General features: G+C 45.7%; 2 protein-coding genes across 2 annotated transcripts in view; one reads left to right on the forward strand and one right to left on the reverse strand.

The window, feature by feature from the left end:
- The first annotated feature begins 45 nt into the window (after nt 1-45).
- Nucleotides 46-18,732, forward strand: NDUFAF7 (NADH:ubiquinone oxidoreductase complex assembly factor 7). Its single transcript, XM_054022695.1, has 10 exons — nt 46-223; nt 563-726; nt 8,061-8,141; nt 9,568-9,678; nt 11,833-12,046; nt 12,636-12,694; nt 13,273-13,386; nt 15,587-15,730; nt 16,145-16,318; nt 17,561-18,732. Exons 1-10 carry the CDS (start codon nt 142-144, stop codon nt 17,774-17,776), a joined length of 1,359 nt encoding a protein of 452 aa, XP_053878670.1. The 5' UTR covers nt 46-141; the 3' UTR covers nt 17,777-18,732.
- An 823-nt stretch (nt 18,733-19,555) lies between these two features.
- PRKD3 (protein kinase D3) overlaps nt 19,556-23,600 on the reverse strand; it is a 91,931-nt gene continuing 87,886 nt past the window's right edge. The window contains exon 19 of the mRNA XM_054022694.1: nt 19,556-23,128. Within this exon, the coding sequence (XP_053878669.1) occupies nt 22,955-23,128 (174 nt within the window). The 3' untranslated portion in view covers nt 19,556-22,954. The remainder of the gene's footprint in view (nt 23,129-23,600) is intronic.

The following is a 23,600-nucleotide window of genomic DNA, read 5'->3' on the forward strand; positions in this document are numbered from 1 at the left end:
CCGCAAGCATCGCCTGTGCCCTGGCCCGGCCTAGGACTCAGTCCCCTGCCTGTATTCGGGGTGGAGGGAGGGTACACAGCACCCAGGAACTGGCAGCGTCAGGACAAAGGTGGAAGGTCAAAGGGCACGGGTGCTGCAAACATGACCCGCCTGGCTGCACGGCGCTCTCTGCTCGCGGCTGTCCTCGGTGTCTCCTGGCAGCAGCGACTTCTCGGTCACCATGGTAACAGCCGGGCCCAGCGCCGCGGCCGTGTCACGACAGCGCTCTGACCCCCCCGCGCCCGAGGCCCTCGGGGGCGTTGGGGGAAAGGAGCCCGCGTCCCGAGCTCAGCCGGGAGCGGACAGCGCGGGGGCGGGGTTGGGGTTATCAGCGCTTCCTCACTGGGAGTCTGGCATTAACGTGCCCGGCCGCCGGGCCAAGGCTTTAACCCCCCAGCGCCGCCTTGCAGCCGGCCGGGGTCCCCCTTTCCCGCAAGCTGCAAGTGTCTCGGCTAGTCACGTACTGAAAATCCTTCCTGTAGTGAGGGTGTCTGTGTGTTTTCTTCCCCTAACGCTTCTCCAGTTGTCCCGGCTGCATGGAGACGCCAGTGTTTCAGTGCCGGAAGCAAAGCAGAAGACAGCGCTCAGGTTACTCCACTCCTAAAGCATCTCATGTTCAAAATAAAGTCAACTGGCCCTATTACAGTCGCTGAATATATGCGGGAAGTGCTAACTAACCCTGTGAAGGTACGTGCACAGCCTGGTGCTTCTGAATGCAGTTAGTGTGAAACAGATAACATCGCAACACATTGCTGGCATGGTCCTTAGGTCTGGTAAACTCCCCTCTTTCAAAGCATGTTTTTGTTTCTTTTACTAGACAAGCTAGACCAGCTCATAATGCAGTTTGTAACCAGGCTGGTAACTTGCTAATGGTTGGTTTTGCACACATATCACATTGTTCATTAGTAACCAACACAGCTAACGGTGGCACCCAGTTGCCTTCCTAGAACTGGTTTGGGGAAGCTTTATTTAGGGTGGAGATGGGAAGCAGAGGGATAGTTTGCAATGTAGACCCCTAAATGTACCTATGTAATCGGGTTGTCAGGTCCTCCTCCCAACTCTTGGGGAGTAGGACAGTACAGACATCCCAGAAGGTGCTGCCAGTGTCACTTTGTGTGTATGCTTTCCTTCAGAGGACTAATAGGATAATATATGCTGGAATTCCATCACTGCCCTTGGGGAAACTGCACCACAAAACTTAAAGTTCTTCTTAGAGTGATTGCTCCTGTGTATTCCACTTTAGGTGTGCGTGCTCGTCATGTGCACTGGTGCCAGAAGTTTTTCCCTTAGCAGTACCCGTAGGAGGGGACACTGCTGCAACCCCTGGTGTGGAGCCTCTATATCATAGCTATAAGGGGAGCTGCGCACTCCCCCAACCCTCAGTTCCTTCTTGCCGCCAGTGAAGGTAGTCAGAACTTTGTGCTCCAGCCTTGCTGTAGCTCTTCTGGTAGCCTTAGTAGTACTCATCTTCTCCATAGTTGGATAACTTCTTTAGTTAGTTGTGGGGCATGCCCCGTGCCCCAGGCTTCAAGTTGTGTGACTCCTGTCACAGTTCTATGCCAGGAAGTGACCCTGCACACTCAGTGTCTTCACTGCTTGGGTGAGACTCACGTAACTGATCGAACGAAACGTGAGAGAGATATCCGGCTCCGGGCCCTGCTAATGGAATCTGCATTGGCCCCAGCACTGGCATGCCAATCGGACTCAGCACTGGGTACCACATCCTCGATGCGGAGCGAGGCGCCCTCCACCAGTCGGCACCGTTCACCCGCTAAGAAGCAAGGGAAGACTCAGCGGCACCAACAAAAGGACAGGGGTGAGGCTGGACCCGAGTTGGGCAGCCCACGATCCCCCTCAGGACCCGACTCACGCAGAGCGGAGTAGCCAGTCCCGTCTGTGTTTGCCTCTCCCCCGGTGAGAATGCCATCGACGCTGGAGGCTGCACAGGCCGCGTGTGACATCCTCTCCCTCCTGGTGCCAGGTGCGCTGCCCGAGACGGGCCCCCAGTCCCAAGGGAAGCTGCTGTTGGGAGCACACCAGCCCTCCCCGACAAGACACAGCCCGCGCTCCGAGGACCGTGTGCCCCATTCGACGAGGTCCTCACATAGCTCACATCAGCCCTCCACTCCGATCAGACTGACTGACTCGTCTGCGCGGGAGTCTCGAAGATCCTCCACTCCCCATCGGAAGCACAGGCACCGAGACAACGGCGTCGGTGCTCCTCTTCGGATAGTAGCTACAGGAGCAGATCCCGACCCCATCGTTATGGACGCTCGGGCTCAAGTGCCCGCTCCGCCAGACACCATAGACGGAGCTCTGCTCGGGCGTTACCGGCACCGAAGTGTCGTAGCTACGATCACCGGCTATGAGAGCAGCACTTCGGTCAAGTACAGCTCCTCATCGTCATCGAGGTCCAGATCTCGAGGTTGGCACCGGCACGACCGTAGACGCTCCCGTCACTCCTATGGCACCATGCAGTCAACAGCGACCTCTGCCTCGGCACCCAGCCGCCTGTCCCGGAGCCACACCAAGTCCCAAAAGCAGCCTGCCCCACTCAGCACCCAAGCCGGTCAGTGGCAAGGGGCACCGTGGCAGGGCCAATGGTGTCAATGGACACCGTGGCCACAATTGCCTGCCCAGGCGAGACCCCGCTCGGTAGCCAGGGCGTCCCAGACCCATTCGGTGTGTCCCCCTCGACAGAGTCAGAAGTCGACAGGCACCGAACCGGCGGCACCGGGCCCGGACTCAGTCTTGGGTGTCGAACCAGCGGCACCTCCCGACACCCTGGTAGCCAGACCGGCACCCTCGCCGGCACCAGAGGAGACCATAGTGGCACCTCTGTCCGTTATATAAGAGGACTTTAAAGCTCACCAGAAGCTCCTCGAAAGGGTAGCCTCGAATCTCCAACTCCAGGCTGAGGAGATGGAGGAGCCGTCGGACACCCTTTTCAATGTACTGTCCTCCTCGGCACCGGGCCTTGTGGCCCTACCCCTTCACCAAGGTATCGACTGCCCTGTGGCAGACCCCAGCTTCCTTGGTGCCCATTTCCAAGAAAGCAGAGAGAAAGTACTTTGTTCCAGCTAAGGAACATGAGTACCTGTACTCCCACCCAGCACCTAACTCCTGGTGGTGGAGTCAGTCAACCATCGGGAACGCTACGGCCAGCCTGCACCCACCCCCAAGGACAAAGACTCCAAGAGACTTGATTCTTTTGCCAGGAAAGTTTATTCTTCTGCGAGCTTTCAACTTCGATTGGCCAATCACCAAGGCCTGTTGAATCGCTATGATTTTAACTTGTAGGGGTCTCTACCGAAGTTCGAGCCTCTTCTCCTGGAGGGGGACAAGAAAGAGTTCAAGGCTCTGGTTGAGGAAGGGGCAGCAACGGCGAAAGCAGCACTCCAGGCCACCTCAGACGTGGCGGACACGGCAGCCCGTTCTATAGCGTCGGTCATGTCCATGTGAAGGGCGTCATGGCTTCTCCTATCTGGTCTGTCTGCAGAGTCTCAGTCTCTGATGCAGGACCTTCCCTTCAATGGGAAAGTGCTGTTTGTGGACCAAACCAATGTTTGCCTGCTTGGGATGAAAGACTCCCGTACCACCCTGCAAGCTCTGGGCCTATATGTCCCGCCAGCGAAGGACAAACCTAGGCCGCAGACCTCCACTCCCCCCGCTAGGGGCAGATATGAACCCCCTCCTAAGCGACCGAGGGAGCAGAGACGCAGGTCTCAGCGTCAGTCCTGCTCAGCCCCGCGACCAGGCCCATCGAAGGGCAAGAGGCAGGGGAAGAGGCGGTTTTGACTCTTTTGGGGGGGCCACCGTGGCAAGAGGCCCGGACGCCCCCCAGTTAATAAAGTTTGTGTTCTGCAACTGTTTATCTGCGTTTCGAGTGAAGTGGTCCTGTATAACGTCAGACCAGTGGGTCCTCAGCACGATTTCCAGGGGCTACATGTTGCAGTTCACCTCACCGCCCCTCCACTACCCCCCCGCCCTGGGAGGACCTCGGGGACTGGGAACATGCCGTCCTCCTAAACCAAGAGGTGGCACGGCTTCTCAACCTAGGTGCGGTGGAGAGGGTACCGGCGGAATTTCAGGGCAAGGGATTTTACTCCCGGTACTTCCTGATCCCAAAGGTAAAAGGCGGGCTCTGGCCCATCCTCGACCTGCAGAACCTCAACAGGGTTATGGTCTGCTACAAGTTCCGCATGGTATCCCTGACCTCCATCATCCCCTCCTTAGAGCCGGGGGATTGGTTTCCGTCCCTGGACCTCCAGGATGCGAATTTCCACATCCATAATTTCAAGGGTCACAGGCGCTTCCTCCATCTCCTGGTAGGGTGGGATCATTACCAGTTTGCGGTCCTCTCCTTTGGCCTTTCCACTGCCCCCAGGGGTTTTTACCAAATGCATGGCAGTGGTGGCAGCCCACCTCCAGAGGAACGGGCTGCAAATTTTCCCTTACCTGGACGACTGGCTCCTCAAGAGTAGCCCCCGGTCCCAGGTTCAGGCCCAGATGCAATTTCTCCTGTCCACATGCGCGGGTCTGGGCCTAGTGGTGAATGAGGTCAAGTCCACGTTGGTTCAGCGCATACACTTCATAGGGGCTCTGCTAGATTCCTGAGAGGCCACAGCCTCTCTTCCCCGAGACAGATTCGAGACACTCAAAGGTCTCGTAGCCTCGGTCACAGCCTTCCCCGTGACGACGGCAAGGGTATGCCTTCAAATCCTAGGTCACATGGCAGCCTGCACGTCCATGGTGCGACATGCCAGACTCAGAATGAGGCCCCTCCAACTTTGGTTGGCCTCCCAGTATTCCCAGTCCCGAGACAGCCTGGACGAGATGGTCCGATGCCTCCCAACATGGTGGCCGCTCTGCAATGTTGGTCCCTCCTGAGCAATATGCTGAACGGGGTCCCCTTCTGAGAACTCCCTCCCTCTCTAGACCTGGTGTTAGATGCCTCGGACCTGGGCTGGGGAGCCCATATAGGGGACATTCAAACCCAAGGCAGATAAACGTCAGAGGGCTCAGGGCAGTACGCTTGGCGTGCATAGCGTTCAGTTTGCACCTTCGCAGGAAGGCAGTCAGAGTCCTCACGGACAACACGACCATGATGTATTACATCAACAGGCAGGGAGGCACGCGTTTCTTGGCGCGGTGCTGGGAAGCCCTGGACCTATGGGAGTTTTGCATAGCCCACGGTATCTCCCTACGGGCCTTCCACCTACCCGGCGCGTGCAATGTGCAAGCCGATTGCCTCAGCAGGATGTTTTCCCACCAATACGAGTGGTCACTCCACTGGGAAGTCGCCCAACAGCTCTTCCAAGAGTGGGGAGCTCCCCGGGTTGACCTTTTTGCTACCGCCCAGAACAGACGCTGCCCCCAGTTCTGTTCCAGGGCAGGAGCAGAAAGGGGGGTGATCTCAGACGCATTCCTCCTCCAGTGGTTAGACCAACTGTTCTATGCCTTTCCCACTGATAGGCAAGGATCTGCAAAAAGTAAAGGCAGACAGGTCGAGGGTTATCCTCATAGCCCCGCATTGGGCCCATCAACATTGGTACAGGACCCTTCTGCAACTTTTAGCGGCCCCCCCGCAGAGGCTGCTGCTTCGCCCAGACCTCATCTCTCAGGAGAAGGGATGCCTTCTCCACCCCAACCTGGCCGCGCTCCACCTGACAGTGTGGTTGCTCCATGGTTAAACGAGGAGGAGGGAAGGTGCTTGGAGAATGTAAGACGAATTCTGTTAGAGAGCAGAAAGCCATCCACACGGCGCACGTACCTTGCCAAATGGTCTAGGTTCTCCAGGTGGGCGGGGGAGCGGAGCGCCTCCCCGTCATCTGCATCCCTCCAGCTTATTCTAGATTACCTCCTGTCTCTTGGGACCCAAGGACTAGCCCCTGCCTCCCTCAGGGTTCATTTAGCGGCCATTTCAGCCTTCCACCCTCCGGTGCAAGGTCAATCGGTGTTCTCCCATCAAATGACCTCCCGCTTTCTAAAGGGCCTTGATTGTGCATTTCTGTACGCCAGGGCCCCAGTCCCGCAATGGGATCTGAACCTAGTGTTATCCAACCTCACGGGTCCTCCCTTTGAACCCTTGGCCACGTGTTCCTTGTCCCACCTCTCATGGAAAGTGTCATTTTTGGTGGCTATCACCTCAGCCCATCGGGTCTCGGAACTTAGGGCCTTGACCTCGGAACCCCCGTATACGGTTTTCCACAGGGATAAGGTCCAGCTTCGTCCACATCCTGTGTTTCTCCCGAAGGTGGTCTCCGCCTTCCATATGGATCAGGACATTTTCCTGCCAGTACTCTGTCCTAAGCCCCATTCCTCCAACGAGGAACACCACCTACACACGCTAGACATACGTAGAGCGCTGGCCTTCTACCTGCACCGAACCAGGCCGTTCAGGAAGTCCTCGCAACTATTTGTTGCATCGGCCGAGCAGATGAGGGGGCAACCAGTTTCCACCCAGCGCATTTCCGGCTGGATCACCTTGTGCATACGCACGTGTTACGACTTGGCAGGGGTTCCCCCACTGCCTATAGCGAAGGCGCATTCTACGAGAGCACAAGCCTCGTCAGCCGCCTATGTGGCCCACGTCCCTATCCAGGACATATGTAGGGCTGCCACGTGGTCCTCTGCCCACACTTTTTCCTCACACTATGCCATCGTCTCTCAAGCACGGGATGATGCCGGGTTTGGTAGGGCGGTACTCCGTCCCGATAACCTTTAAACTCCTACCCACCAAATATAGCTTGGAGTCACCTACTGTGGAATACACAGGAGCAATCACTCGAAGAAGAAAGGACATTTACCTGTTCCATAACTGGCGTTCTTCGAGATGTGTTGCTCAGGTGTATTCCACATCCTGCCCTCCTTCCCTTCTGTCGGAGTTGTCTGGCAAGAAGGAACCAAGGGTGGGGGGAGTGCGCAGCTCCCCTTATAGCGCGATATAGAGGCGGCATTCCTGGGGTCACAGCAGTGCTCTCCTCCTACTGGTACTGCTAAGGGAAAAACTTCCAGCACCAGTGCACGTGGCGAGCACACACACCTACTGTGAAATAGACAGGAGCAACACATCTCAAAGAACGCCAGTTACAGAACAGGTAACTGTCCTTTTCACTCATTTGGGTCTCCTACAGAAATAGTCATGAGTGTCAGATGATAGAAAAACTGCACAAAAATTCCCTCCTTGGAAAATGCTGTGATCATTCAGTTGGGGGAGGCAGGTGAGAGAGGGGAGGAGGGTTCATTAGTGAGATTTTCCTCAGTCCTGGCAAAATTTGCCTTTATAATTTGAGATGCACACCCCCTCACTTGCATTGCACTGCCAGCAGCAGCAGCATTATCTCTGTAAGAAGCACCTGCAATCGGGTTTCTCCTACTAGCCGCTTAGCTATTTAATATCGTATTAGATGTGTCTCTGTTCTAGTTAGCTTGGCACCATCTCCCCTCCACCTTGTTAATTTCAGTTATTATGGCAATGCTCAATTCTGTTATGATGTGAAGAATGGCTTCTTTAGTTGGTTGTAAAGTCTGCAAAAGAATTAATTCTGAGTGCTGTACAAATCAGACTGTCCTCTCTCAAATGGAATTGACAACTTGGTAATTTTAACCCACGCTGATCAAATGATCATAGAAAGTTAAGCTGTCATACAGAACACTGTCAGGTTCAGATTTCTAGGGACTCATAAAAAGGGGAAGTAATAAGCTCCGTAATAAAAGTCAATGTTTTAATTGTTTTAACATTTATCCTTTTTCTTCTACAAATCCAAGTTCATTTCTTATTTTTTCCTTGATGTAAAATTTGTTGTTGCATCAATCAAACTCTCACCATTTTCCATAGGAGGAGTTTTGTGGGGTATTTTGGATTTGTTTCATTTTTTTCAGCATTAAAATGACTACATTTGTTCAGTAGACTGGAAAGTGATTTAATTTTTAAAGCTCAGGAGAATGTGAAGGCTTACATATTAGTGATCGGAAAATAAATGTGATATTATTCTTTTTTTTTTTTTACTTTACTTTAGGGTTACTATATGCACCATGACATGCTGGGAGAAAGAGGAGATTTTGTTACTTCACCTGAAATAAGTCAAATCTTTGGGGAGGTAATATAAAATTATTTTTTTAAACATTCCTTTCATCCTTAAAACATACTGTTACAAATACAGTTTATGAACATGTGGTCATAGATGTTACCAGTGCTGAGAACATTTGTTGAGAAGCAAAAATAAACAGACATCTGAAAAGTGACTTTGTTGAAAGAAAAAAGCATTTGGGGCCTTCACGTGTATTGTGTATGAATTATTTTCATACCAAATTTGTTTGGTCCGTAAGCAAAAAACCGTTGTAACTTCCAGGCTTGAACTCAGAACACAGCTTGACTTTTAGATCCCATGCTTTCTGACTGATGCTATTACCAGTAATAAAGACCGTACAGGCCAAATTCTGCTTTCAGCTGCACTTATGAAGAGGTATTGTATCAGTGCTAGTTGCCTGTGTGGAACTAAATTGGTATCCACAAGTGACTTGCATTTGATAGTTAACAATTCTTTTGATGCACAAGCCAGAAAAGAATCCAGCTCAATCTCCCAGAACGGTTTTAGTTCTTCAGGGCTGACAGTAATCAGATCTGCTCCCTCTAGAGCAGGGTGGGCAAACACGGCCCGGGGGCCACATCTGGCCCTCCAGATGTTTTAATCTGGCCCTCGAGCTCCCGCCGTGGAGCAGGGTCCGGGGCTTGCCCCGCTCCGCGCGGCTCCCAGAAACAGTGGCATGTCCCCCATCCGGTTTCTACATGTAGGGGCAGCCAAGGGGCTCCTCATGCTGCCCCTACCCCAAGCGCTACCCCTGCAGCTCCACTGGCCGGGAACCGCAGCCAATGGGAGCTGCAGGGGCAGCGCCTGTGGACAGGGCAGTGGACAGAGCCGGAGGGGGAACATGCCGCTGCTTCTGGGAGCTGTTTGAGTAAGCGCTGCCTGGAGCCTGCACCCCTGACCCCCTCCCACGCCCCAACCCCCTGCCCCAGCCCTGATCCCCCTCCCATCCTCCAAATCCCTCTGTCCCAGCCCCTCATCCCTAGCCTTACCCCTAGAGCCCGCATCCCCAGCCGGTGTCCTTTTCCTTTCCTCCTCCCTCCCCTCCAATCCCCTGCCTCAGCATGGAGCCCCCTCACACACCCTGAACTCCTCATTTCTGGCCCCACTCCATAGCCCACATCGCCAGCCAGAGCCATCACCCCCTCCTGCACCCCACCCCCAATTTCGTTAGCATTTATGGCCCTCCACACAATTTGCATACCAAGATGTGGCCCTTGGGCCAAAAAGTTTGCCCACCCATGCTCTAGAGGTTCAGGAGTCATGTTGGCTGCTTAGTAAAAGAATGAGAATTTTACGTAGCCACTTTTCAGTGCAGATCCATGCTGTAAGACTGGTAAAATAATTTAAATGTTTTGGTTTCTGTAGGTGAAATGCAGGTGTATGTATCACTAATGCTATAAATTCTAGTAAGTTTTGTGTGTTTTCTTCACAACAGTTAATAGGAATATGGTACGTTAGTGAATGGATGGCCACTGGCAAACCTAAAACTCTCCAACTGGTGGAACTAGGCCCAGGTAGAGGCACTCTTACAGATGATATTTTGCGGGTACGTAAAAAGAATATAATATTCTCTGTATGTCTGAGTTTACTAGTTTGGGGTTCTCTTTGGCTCACACAGCTAACATATTGAAACCTGAAATCCAAAATGAAATTCCATAATGTGTTGAAACTTCCTTATCAACTGAATGCATTTTGATTACTAGACTGTAGCATTGGATTTTACCTAAGCATATCTATCCATATTCTTGTTATTTTAGTGAGGAAACTGGGGGGGGGGGCTCAGAAGCAGGGCCGGCTCCAGGCACCAGGCAACCAAGCACATGCTTGGGGCGGCACCTGGTAAGGGGCGGCCAATCTTGGGGTGGTGGGGGGCAGCGTGGCGTGGCATTCCGTGGGGGGGGGGGGCGCTCCAGCGGCGCGGTGCTCGGTGGGGGGCGCTCCGGCGGTGCTCGGCGGGGGGGGCAGCGCGGGGCGCGGCGCGGCGCTCAGGGAGGGGTTCCGGCGGCTCGGCAGGGGGTGGGGCAGGCTCCGGCAGCATGGCGTCAGGCGGGGGGCAGCGCGGGGGGTGGGCTCGGCGGGGCGGCGCTTTTTTTTTGCTGCTTGGGGCAGCAAAAAAGTTAGAGCTGGCCTTGCTCAGAAGTGAGATGAGAACACTGGATATTAGAAGCACGATTGTGCAGAGCCATCACTAATCCACTGTAATATACAGTTACATTGAGGAAGAGGGTAAGAATATCCCATTAGAATACACTTATAGAAAAGTTACCCAGGGTCGTAAGCAGTTTATATGAACATTGCTGATTGTAATTAGGAGGCCCTAATGTGAGCTACAGAAACAAGACAGTATTACAGGCTTGAATCTCAGAGGTGCTCAGCTTCCTGAACTCCTATTTACTCCAGTGGGAATGGCAGAGGCTTATCACTTCTTGGGATATCAGACCCTTGCTGATGTAATGCCCGTTTCTCAATTACCAACCAAAAGGAACGTTGTTATTGGAATTCAGTGCTCCAGGGAAAATATTGGGAGCTCCCACTCCTTCATTCACAAACAAAAGTCAAATGTAATAATGACTGTGGAGTGCATAATATACATTGTTCTCATGTATCCTACTTTGGAAAAATCAGAGATTGCTGGTGAACCAGTGCACTCCAAAAACAAAATTTGCTCTAGGTGTCAGAGATGTTGCTTCTCTATGCCAGACTCCTGTTACTCTCAATAAGCTTTCATTCATTCCCGCTTCTTCTTGAGGATGTGGGTCTGCATTTTCCATCCTCAAGTTCAGCAATTCTCAAACTGTGGGTTGGGACCCCATTTTAATGGGATCGCCAGGGCTTGGTTAGACTTCCTGGGCCCAAAGCCAAAACCCAAGCCTGAGGCTTTCAACCCTGGGCAGCAGGGCTCAGGTTACAGACCCCCTTCCTGGGGCTGAAGCCCTTGGGGCTTTGCCCTCCCTGCATCGGCCCAGGGTTTGACTTTGGCCCTGTCACCTAGGGCAGTGGGGCTCAGGCGGGCTCAGACTTTGGCCCCCCCTCCTGGGGTTGTGTAGTAACTTTTGTCGTCAGAAAGGGGTCGCGGTGCAGTGAAGTTTGAGAACCCCTGCTCTAGTTGGGTTGTTTTGTAGAACCACAGGACTTGGTTCTGCTTCTGTTGAAGTCAATGGTAAAGTTCCCCACTTCAATGGGACCAAAATTGGAAACCCCTTTTATTTTAAAAGAACCCTGCAGTTATGGGGCGGGAGGGAGAAAGGGTTTTTTTTAAATGATCTCTCGGCCTGAATTGTCTTTTTTGGAGGGTTTGGGGGGGGAGGGAGAGAGTTATCTTTTCACTTTGGACTGTGCTTTTTGATTTTTCCCATGTGGCCACATTGATACCATTATTTAATATGAACTACGGGATAAAGATATGCAGTTTTCTGTTGTTGCTGCTGACTAGTGACCTGAACCAAGGGTAATACTCACATAAGTAAAGGTGACAGGATCAGGCCTTAGATGAGCTAGTTGAGTACCCTCCTCTCTAGAGACCAAGGATGAAATTCTGGTCCCACTGAAGTCAGTGAGTCCAAGATTTAACCCCAGATATGCTCCCTTCACATTTTTCAGTCTCCAACAGTACAAGCAGTTAAAATCAACTCCTAACCCAAGTTTACAGTACTGCAGCACACAACTGCCTCTATCAGAATTCCTCTTTCTCTATTTACAGGTCTTTAACCAGCTTGGCTCTTTACTCAATAAATGTGACATTTCTGTTCATCTGGTAGAGGTGAGCCCCAAACTAAGTGAGATCCAAGCGTTGACGCTCACAGGAGGGAAGATAGAATCAGAGCTTGATGTTACTTCCCCTGTCTACATGAAAGGCATTAGCAAGGCTGGAATTCCAATCTTCTGGTACCGAGAGCTGCAAGATGTACCACAAGGTAGTTATATATATATATATTTTTTAGTTGTAATGATGGCTTTCTTCACTCATTTGTAACCTTTTTATAACTGATAACTTCTCTGCAGTGTGGTTATGGATAGAAAAGTAATTCTGTATGAAATAACCCCTCCTTCTTTTGTGAGCCTGAACAAAATTTGGGCCCAGATTTTCTTAAGTGGCCATGGATTCTGACATCCTCCATTTGTGGATGCCCATCTTGACACCCTTTGTGCCTGTTCTTCAGATGTGGTGAATGCCTGCAGGTCCCATTGACTTCATCTGCACTCCCTGCATACCAAACGGACTTCTGAAAATCAGGCTCAAGCTGGCAACCCCAAACAGAGGCATTCAAAGATAGTGGCCACTTTTAAAAATTTGGTCCTTAATGTATCTGTGCCTCAGTTAGATAAAATGGGAATAATAATAATTGCATCTCTCATAATGATGTTGACTAGCTGAATTCATTACTGTTTATAAAGTACATTTTGATTCCCAAGTGGAAGGTGTTAGAAGTACAAAGTACAGTTGTTAATGTATTTTTATGTTGAAACACTGATGTCCTTTTTACACTTTTTTTTTTTAAACAGGTACCAGCTTTTATTTAGCACATGAATTTTTTGATGCCTTGCCAATACATAAATTTCAGGTACATCTAGAAGCCCGTTGCGTGTGACTTTCTGTTTAAGGGATGTGTGGTATATGCAAAAATAAAATTCATTACCAAGCCAGACTGGGGCTTATTTACTAACCCCACCAGTTACAGAAATATATATTCAATTGTAACTGAAGAAAAATTAGGATTGAAAAGATACTATGTTGTATGTATGTTTTATTGAAAAAATAGAGACTTCTAAGGTTTTAGGAGAAACTTAAATCTTTCTAGATTCTTATGGGAATAGTTTGCTTAGATAACTTGAATGAGATGGGAGTTTATATGAATTTGGCAATAAAGTGACAACTCTTAAACTTACTCCTCCATGGATGTACTTAAGCCTGCATTTATTGACCTTAAGAGCATTCTACCAGACCAATTTCCCAGGCTTTCCCTAAAAGGCAGTTGGCTGGTGGTTCTGATCCAATGTATATTTGATATTGTTATAAAAATGTACAAGCATCTCTGTGTTTTGATAAATCTTTAGTTCAAGCTAATAGATACAGAGGCTAATGAGTTCTAATGGGCTACAGGTTGGAACATCAAATACATATTTTTGGTTTATTAAATAGAGAACAGAACAAGGATGGCGTGAAGTGTTGATTGATATAGATCCAAAAGCTCCTGACCAACTGCGGTTTGTTCTGGCACCATCTGCCACGCCTGCTACAGAATACTTCATCCAGGTAAGATTATGTCTACCTGAATTACATCAGATTAGCACTGCCCTATTCTTTCAAGCATCCGGTTATTATGTCTCTTCAGTTATTTCTGTGATTCCCAGAACATCATCATCTGAGAATCTACTATTTCGTACTATATCAGCGGGTGAGTTTGTTAGCCTCATATAAATCACTGCACATACAAGTTTTAAGTTTTATTGTTGCAGGAAAAATGTTGAGCTTTGTTCCTCATGAGTAGTAAGTTGGAGCATTTAATAAGTTACAAAACCTTACCGTCAACCTACCTTTCCTTTTCCAAATGTAATGCTGGCTGTGACGGTACTGGCAAAAGACTGTTTGCTCATGTGAACGTTTAAGCGACTACGTCTTTGTGAAATTAGTGCATTATGGGTTTGGTTTGCATTACAGTAGCTCTTGGCCCTCTTCTGTATGTACACCTACTAAAAGACAGTTCCTGCCCTAGAGAGCTTACACTGTAAGGTCCTGACCCTGAAAAGTCTTGCAGGTGCTTAACTTTATGCACTCTGAGTGGGGTTCAATGGGACTTCACATAGGGCATAAAGTTAAACACATGCACCAGCCTTTGTGGAGCTGGGGCCTAAATAGACAAAGTATCAGTTTATAGATGGGGATCTGAGGCAGAGGGACACAAAATGCTAAACAGGAAATCTTTGGCAGAGCTGGCACTTGAAACCAGACTTCCTGAGGCCCAGGCTAGCATGTTATCTCCAAAACCATCCCTCCCTGTCACTTGCTCTGATTCAGCAAAGTCTTAAGCATATTATTGGTACCTGTCAGTACATATTAATCCTGTAATGCTTCTTTGAATATTAATTTCATTTACATGTTAACTATCTCTCAAAATCTTTACGGTACTGAGTGTGTATTTGGATATTAAGTCTAGAGTGTTTGGTCCATAACTTGTAGGTGACCTATATTCTGCAATTTCTAATGATTGAGCATTAGACTATAATCCATCCTGGCACCTCCAAGTCTATGGGAAAATAGATGTCCAGGAAAGAGAGCCCCTCAAATTACCCAAAATGGCTACAGACTATAAGCAGGATTGCTTGATGGATCAGGAGCAACTGTTATTACAGATGCTTTCTGCAATGATGAAATGGGGGTCAATTAAAAAAATGTTTTTGGCAGTGGCTGGTTGTCCTAGCTGCTAGAAATAATGACGAGATAAGAATTCGTTTTTTGCTTATCAATCCTGTAACAAAGATACAATAAAGGAAATTCCATAAGTAATGACAAATGAAAACCTTAAAACATATGGCAAAATCAATCATGGGAAAGTATTTTTCTATACACAAAAGGGGTTTCTTTGTCTCACACCCTATAAAAAATAGAGGGCTTGAAAAATAGGTTGGAGAATGCAAAACTACTGGTATCTTGCCAGTTTCAGAAGGGCGAGAGAGGCAGAGGCCAGCTTTTTACTTTAAGTCAAGGGTGATAATGTATCTATTCTTTCTGTATTATGTACTACATAGTGCTGTAGTAATCTGATTAATTATCTTTGATTAAATTCTATTTGATCCTGTTATTTGACAATCTTGAATCATTAAATTCAGACGTGCAACAGTATGCTTCAGTGTTCTGCTGAAATGGGGTTAGAGATGCCCATTACAGTATTTAAGTGATTATAACTGCATTTTTCTAAACCAGGGTCAGCTTTTAAAAACAAAGCTACATTTTCTGAGTGAAGCAAAATTTCCAACTTAAAACTACTTACAAAAATATTTTTGGGTTAAGACCATAAGGTGAGACATTTCATCTGAGGAGGTTCTTTTGTGAGAGAGAGGTAGCTGAAGTAGTGTTTTCAATCTCCAATTAGAATGGCATAGTAATGACAACCTGATGCTAGTATTCATTTTCATTAGAGAATTTTCCTCATAACACTGTGGGGCAGGTAGATGGGGAAGTTGAGTAGTACAGTGGGTTTTTTCCACTACTTCTCTATCACCACAATACACTTCCCATATAAATTATTAACTGAAGAAAGCATTGGCCAAAACCAGCTCAAGAAACTGCTAGGGTAACCTAGAGCAGCTGAATATGGGGGTATGACCCATGTACGACAAAACACTCTGACATCAGGTACAAGTCAGAGAAACTAAAAGAAAATTTTTTTGCTCTAAATCAGCTCGTTACTTTTTGTGTGCTGATTTCTGCATTTCATCCTTACATCCTGCATTAGGGTAAAGAAGTAAGAGATCACGTGGAAGTATGTCCTGATGCTGGCATCCTCATTCAGAGACTTGCCTGTCGTATTCAAGAGGATGGGGGAGCTGCACTGATTGCTGATTATGGTCACACTGGAAATAAGACTGACACTTTCAGGGTAAGTTTGATAGTTAAAATGCTCAGTTAGCTTTCACTCCTTACTGCATAAGTAGCTTAGTGACTATAGAAAGTAGCCAAAGTTCTGAAAGAGAGTTGCTTAAGAAAGACCTATGACTAAAAGCTATTAACCTCCTTACTATGCAGCAGTCAGTGAAACTACTTTTGGGTGATGGACGGCTTACACAAGTAGAAGTTGCAGAATTAGGCTCTAAATAAATATGGGGGGAAGGGATGAGTGAGGTGGGCCCTTGAGTCTATAGTCAGTGAGTTTTTGTTTATGCAATTGGAGAAAGTAAACTTTAAAAACACAATGTGCCTGTCATGTATTATTCCTTCTGGTATTTTTGGCCTAAAGAGAGACTGCCACCTACATGTGCACTGGCTTAAGTTATCTTGTAACTTCATTTTTCAGAGTTTCCGCAGTCATCAACTTCATGATGCATTAATAGCTCCAGGTACAGCAGACCTGACAGCAGATGTTGACTTCAGCTATCTCCGAACCATGACACAGGGAAGAGTAGCCACATTGGGACCTCTAAAGCAACAGGAATTCTTAAAGAATATGGGTATTGATGTCCGGCTGCAGGTAGGGTTTAGTGATTGCATGTAGACACTATTACTAATGCACAATCACCTCATAATGGCATAGAGAGTACACTTATAAAGTTTGTGGACGACACCAAGCTGGGAGGAGTTGCAAGTGCTTTGGAGGATAGGATTAAAATTCAAAATGCTCTGGACAAACGATCTGAAGTAAATAGGATGAAATTCAATAAGGACAAATGCAAAGTACTTCACTTAGGAAGGAACAGTTGCACACATACAAAATGGGAAATGACTGTCTAGGAAGGAGTACAGTGGAAAGGGATCTGGGGGTCATAGTGGGTCACAAGCTAAATATGAGTCAGTGTAATACTGTTGCAAAAACAGCAAACATCATTCTGATATGTATTAGCAGGAGTATTGTAAGCAAGAGAAGTAATTCTTCCGCTCTACTCTGTGCTGATTAGGCCTCAACTGGAGTCTTGTGTCCAATTCTGGGCACCATATTTCAGGAAAGATGTCAACACAGTGGAGAAAGTCCAGAGAAGAGCAACAAAAATGATTAAAGGTCTAGAAAACATGACTTATGAGGGAAGATTGAAAAGATTGGATTTGTTTAGTCTGGAGTAGAGAAGACTGAGGGGACATAAGTTTAAGAGAAAAATTATTGTTCTTAACCTCTGAGGATAGGACAAGAAAAACTTGGTTAAGCACTTTCACTCTATGCATCCGAAGAAGTGAGGTTTTTACTCACGAAAGCTTATGCCCAAATAAATCTGTTAGTCTTTAAGGTGCCACCAGACTCCTTGTTGTTTTGGTTAAGCACTGGAATAAATTGCTTAGGGAGGTTGTAGGATCTCCATCATTGGGGATTTTTAATAGCAGTTTGGACAAACACCTGTCAGGGATGGTCTAGAAAACTTAATCCTGCCTTGAGTGCAGGAGACTGGACTAAATGACCTCTTGAGGTCTCGAGCATATGATTCTATGCTTCTGCTACAGTAAGCATTCATTAAAAGTAGGTTTTAGGTAAAAACCTTGTTTCTATATAGTCACTTGGTTGCAAGTTTTATTAAAATTTAATTTAATTATGATCAGCAATCAAGGGTGTTTTATATTTTAAAAGTAATTTGTGGTAACAGTTATATTCCGTTCAGTATAAGGCTCCATTTGGATCTCACTAGTTATACACCGATTCTGGTCTCCTGATCTTCCTAGTGTAGAAGGGTTATTTGTGGGAGAGGAGGAACAGAAGTAAAGGCATAATGAACATTGTTTCTTTCAGGTGCTATTGCAAAATTCAAGTGACACAGCAATGCACAAACACTTGCTTCAAGGCTATGATATGTTAATGAATCCTAAGAAAATGGGAGACCGCTTTCATTTTTTTGCCCTGCTGCCTCATCAGAGACTTCCACATTCTGATCAGAAAGTGAATCTACAACACTCAAAATCTCTTTCCGCACCTGTTGCTGGATTTGGTGAACTTATCTGGAAATAAAGCCAAAGATTAGATACTGTATAATTGATGGGAGCCTGCCAGTAACTATTAAAGTCACAACAAAGAAAATGAAGTCTTTGCATTTTATAGTTTTACATATTCAAGAAAATAAACTTTTCTTGTAATGGATCACTTGTCTGTATGCAACCAGGATTTATTTAACCGGGTTATGCACTGCCTTTGTGCTGATGTACAAGCACAGGAAATGTACCATCATTCTGGCCTGCTGCTTCCCCAGACAGCTTCTTTGTGCTTCCATCTTAGGTACGTACCTGTGGTTTCCTTGGAACCTGAGGCAGCATTAAAGGCCTAAAGATTTCTCCCCAGATTCTCAGCGATTTCCCTGGTTATACCCCTCTTAACTGTAGCCCTCCATTACACCACAAACAGGCTGCAGTGATAAATCTATATGATGCTTATCTGTTGTGGGTAACCGAGCTACTGTAATTAACTAGAATGACCTGTGTTGTGTATAAGCTAACATCAAACTGAACAAATTTCAGCAGTTCCTATACAAGAAAGGTATACACAGTAAATGAGAGCAAACTGTTTGTTCCAGTGGATTTTCACTTTTAACACTTTGATTGTGAATGACATACCTGTGAAATCAGGTTTTACTGTACTTATTAGTTGACTTACAGCCATGATCACAGACTGCAGAGGTGCCCAACAGCCCACCAGAGCATTTCCTAAGGCCTGGGGTCTGCTTCAACACAATACTAACAGCCAATGCAGTGTAAACTAAAATGATGTAAACATAACACTGATTTCTTGTTTTTAAATAGGTTGTTTCTATGTACAGTATTGTCTAAATACATATGTAACAAGCAGAACTTAAATATAAATCAATAGAGGTGACTGTAAATCTTATTAAAATATGTAGAATCTTTTGACCTACCCAAGGTTGTGTGTAGGTTTACATGGCTCTCCTGTGTAATAAAGTTGACCACCACTGACCTAATAGAGAAAAAAGTTAATTACTACAGTCCCAGGAGTCTCACTTCTCCTTTCCTGGGAGAAAGCTGACACACTTCTATGGTTGAAATTTTCTCAGTGCAACTGGTCCAAAGTGGAATGAAAATGTTGCCTTCTAAGGCACACATGTATATGTAGGTGGTGTCAACTGCAACAAAAGGTTAGGTGAATAAATCACTTTACCATAAAAGGTTTCCATTGTACAGCCAGTAAATAGTATTCATTTGGCCACATTTTCCTACTGCTTGCTACATTCTGGGTGTACTTTTAACAGTAAAGTTACATTCATGCTGCAATAGAATACACCTTGATATGTTTATTTTACTTTTCCCACTATTCTAGTGCTTACACTGTTACTGCCTATTCTGTAAGAATTTAAACACAAACGAAGGAATGACTAAGTGAAAAAGAGATAGCTGAACTATGACAGTTCTAGAAGGTGAAAGAAAAATTGCGTAACAACTTTGGCTATTCGGAGGTACTGTCAAAAAGATATCATACTTGACCTACGTTAACATTGTTTGATGTAATAAGACATTTGGGGAATGTCCTGTGGATTCTAACTAGGTATATTTGTTTAAAACTCAGCACTCCTTGTCAGTAATTCTCTTAATCCATTTTGAAAAAGTCAAATGTTTTGAAAGATCTGAAGGGGGGGAGGAGGGGAGTAGTACACCCTTGGCAGCAGCTGTGCTCACATCAGTGATCCCAGCACACAAACAAGTAAGTACACAGACAAGTTGTTTTCAAGGACATTAACACAGGTGAAGGAAGGGAATCCATGTAAATGGAGGACAACAAATCTGATAGGGAAATAAATTTTATTTTCAAGCTTAGAGGATATTTACAAACAATGGGATGTATAAAAATATAAAAAGTACTTGACAGTGTCCTTTTGAGGCTACAAATTTTACTTGAGCTTTTTCTAGCATCAACAAAGCACTATTTCTTGCATGAATGCAACTTCTTAATTCAAAACAGATTAATCATTAATGTAGCACTGGGTACAAATTCATCTGGAGCAACTGATTATTATAACTCCAGGTTCTTAGTGACTTAAAGCTTAAAATTTAATAAAAAAGGTTTTAGGCTTTCATTAAAAAAGTTAGAGTGCAAGCTGTGCAATTCATTTCATGGCTTGTAAAATGTGTGTGATAACTATCAGAGTAATACAAATGTTCCAGTTATTTTTCATCTTAAGCATCAAGCCACAACAGGGTGTGTATTGCTACAGTACTGGCCCGTGCCATAGGTGTTCCGAGGCTTGAAGTATTTGACTCAACTTAATAATGTAGCAGTGATCCTGAAATGCACATGCTTAATTTATTGCTATTAGAATATTGCTACTTAATTTTAAAATTCATTAGTTTTAAAATCATGGGTGAGGATTTTAAACAACATATCCTACTGCTAGGGAATTCACTATAGAAGGATTAGACAAAAGGGCAACAAATTTGAAGCACACTTTTACTACTAATTTGAATACGTTTATTTCCAGTGTATTGGGGGGGAGGGGAAATCCTCAACTTCCACTATCTGCTTCTAACCCCAGGAGTCCAAATGGCTTTAACAGTTTGTGCTCCAAAAGCAAATTTCAATTCTCATTTTGTTTTTAAACCTAAATTGGGAATACTGAATAGGTCTTATTTTGTGTTTTAAAATAAAAACAGACTTCACAGGAGTGGAGGGAGGGTAGTTAGGCCTCTTCATTTCATGGATACAACCCTCTCCTCCAACCCTAAGAACATAAGAAGGGCCACACTAGGTCAGACCAAGGGTCCACCTTGCCCAATATCCTGTCTTCCGCCAGTGGCCAACGCCAGGTGCCCCAGAGGGAATGAACAGAACAGGTAATCATCAAGTGATCCATCCCCTGTCGCCCATTCCCAGCTTCTGGCAAACAGAGGCTAGGGACACCATCCCTGCCCATGCTGGCTATAAGAACGGCCAAAAGCTATTGTGCTTTTCAAGCAACTGACCTGCTTTAAAGATGTTTATTTAAATGTAATTGGAAGCCCTGAAATGCCTCAACTCAGAAGTGTTTGAAAGGCCAACTGTATCTGAGGCACTACAACCATAAGAGGCCCGGTGCCCAAATTTCAGAGGTGCTAGAGAAATGATGGCAGCTAGAAGAGAAAGTGTCTCTTCCTTCTCCAAGCCTGGATGTGACAAACTTTGCAGGAAATTAGGCCAACACTAAGCCAATGATTTCACAGGTGATCAGGCCACTTCAAAAATTAAAACTACAATTGAATTAGCATACAAGCTGTTTCAATGCTCTCTGTGGAGGGACCAGTCCTGAAATCTCCCCTCAATGAGGCTGCAAGGTTAAGGGGGCAGATTCTGTCTCCTACTACAATTCCTTTACACTCTTCCAGCACCACAAAAGGGAAAGGACAATCCCCTGGAGAATTCCCCAAATGCAGGAGTGGTATGGGCAGCTCTATTCACCCACCCTGATTTTGATAATTACAATTAAAAATATTTTAGTCAGCCTACAAAAAAGTTACCTCACCTAGAAGAGTAAGGAGACCCCGAAAGGCTTCAATTACTTTTGCAACCCAAACCTACAGAATTTACATTTTAAAAAAATATAAGGACACTACCCCAAAGCCAAGTTATTAGCTAGTTGGACTTATCTGGGAGATGCACAGCCTTGCATCAACTGCCAATAATACATGGCTGAAATTTCATCAGAAACTCACAACTTTAAGTAAATGGAGGCCTCCATTTAATATAGCGGGCATAAGGCTTTCTTCTTGAAACATGGCCGACTTTAACTGCCCAACTATCTTCCTGCACCATCATTTCAGAAGGAAACTTCTGCTTCCCTCTCCATTTGGCCACAGTTCTCAAGATATGGCTGGGTATGTTTAAACGGAAGTTTCTGTTAAGAAGCTGAATTAAGAGTTGGTTTAGAACTCCTAATTCAGTTTCATAATCTGTAAAGTTTAGGAAGTGGGGAAGGGGTGGAATTGCAGGTTAAAGACTGGAAGGCTGAAATAGGAGGCAATGCCTCTTCCTCCTGTTAGTTCATGAATCCAGTTGCCCCGTTGGCAACAGTTTGTAGCGCAACAGCCCCTTTAACCCATGCTCAATTTTGATTTTTTCAGCAGGACTCCTAATTTAGTTTGTTCAACAGAAAATGAGAATTGAGAGTTGCCATCAGGCCACAACTACTGCAGACAGGCTGAGTCAGGGGAACCTAAAATGAACATAAAATATGTTTTTCAAAGTTATTCAAAACAGTAGAGGAAAAGTGTTTATACTTTTCTTTACTATTTTGCATATCCTGCTAGAAACTATTTTTCCACCGTGGAAGGATATACTACATAAAAGTGTGTATGCTATTTGTGCACTACTTTGGTGATTTTAAAACAAAACGCCTTTGATACACACCAAAGACACATCCCAATCTTGCATATTAATGCACACCCTGTTGTGGTTTATTGCTCTATTGTAAGAGACAATGTTGAGGGCTACCACAGCTTTTTGATTGTCAGTTGGCATTCAACAGAAGTATGAAATCCGGTGTTACTATCTTATCTTCAGACATCTGGAGAAAGATCCTTCAATTCTACCGGGGCAAAGAAAGTCAAGCATTCAACTGCTTAAAACAGCGGCAAACGAGCATGTTCCTTTACCTTTATTGTTTTCGCATACCTGTCAAACATTCAGTCTTTTAAATTAGTCCTACTCCAGCATTTTCTGTTGTGATTTGGTCAAGGTATACGGTTTTGATTTCTTTTTTACAGCCTCTTTCCACAATGTACAAACTAGGAAAGTGGAGATGTATCTAAATACCAGAAAACAGTACTCTATGGCTTAGTAAATAAGGGACTAGGAAACCATAAAAAAATTGTTTCGTTATTGCATAGGCTACAAAAAACACAGAAAACTCACACCATGCATTCAGTCTGTATGCATTACACCTCAGTAACATCGTCCGTAACCATACAGCTAGTGAAATGTTACCCAAGTTGCTTATCCCATTGCCAAATCACATTTCATAGTTCAAGAAATTAGAGATGAAGAAAAACTTGTTAGGTCATTTTGCTCATCCACCTGCCAGTGCAGGATCCTTCATGGTTTTGTCGATTGAATCATCTGAACAACATTCAAAGAGCAATATCTGTCCAGAAAAGAATCAACATCAGTTTCTATCTGAAGCTCCCTTCTGTAATGAAATTAGCATGGTGAATATTAAGGGTCTTCTTCCATATCATCTGGATTCGGGGCCATAATGAAATGTTTGGGGTACACAAGGTTGTGTTCATAAGCATGTTCTTCCCAGCGAGCATCATCACTCTCATGGGTAATGTAACGCTCTCCAATGCGAGTTTCAAACTCTCTAAGGTCAAGCCAAGTCTGATAATCCTTTAAAAAAATTAAGGTGAATGGTTTATGAAACCCATGGCAGCACAACAGTCATAAATATCCAGTTAGCAATTCAATACTTTTACTTTAATGTGACTAGGTGACTACAGACAAAAAGATATAGTGCAAACCCAAACAGGATTAGGTTCACCTGAAGGGGCTTGAGTTGAAATAAATTAAATCCCTCTGGTTTCAGTAAAAGTACTACACCTCTACCTCGATAGAACGCTGTCCTCGGGAGCCAAAAAATCTTACCACGTTATAGGTAAAATTGCGTTATATTGAACTTGCTTTGATCCACCGGAGTGCGCAGCCCCGCCCCCCGAGCACTGCTTTACCGCATTATATCCGAATTCATGTTATATCGAGGTAGATGTGTATTATGTACAATTTACGAAAATGTAATGATTCCAAGACACATATCTGAAAAATGTCTGTAAAAATGCTGTCCTTTCAGTTGAAATACTAATTC

This window comes from Malaclemys terrapin, chromosome 3 (genome assembly GCF_027887155.1).
Source record: "Malaclemys terrapin pileata isolate rMalTer1 chromosome 3, rMalTer1.hap1, whole genome shotgun sequence".
Taxonomy (NCBI): Eukaryota; Metazoa; Chordata; order Testudines; family Emydidae; genus Malaclemys; species Malaclemys terrapin.

What these genes read in the sequence shown, in the direction of transcription:
- NDUFAF7 (XM_054022695.1), top strand. Translation starts at nt 142, where the DNA reads ATGACCCGCCTGGCTGCACGGCGCTCTCTGCTCGCGGCTGTCCTCGGT. An exon ending in TAAGTCAAATCTTTGGGGAG is followed by an intron (nt 8,142 to 9,567) that starts GTAATATAAAAT and finishes TCTTCACAACAG; the next exon opens with TTAATAGGAATATGGTACGT. An exon ending in GCTGCAAGATGTACCACAAG is followed by an intron (nt 12,047 to 12,635) that starts GTAGTTATATAT and finishes TTTTTTAAACAG; the next exon opens with GTACCAGCTTTTATTTAGCA.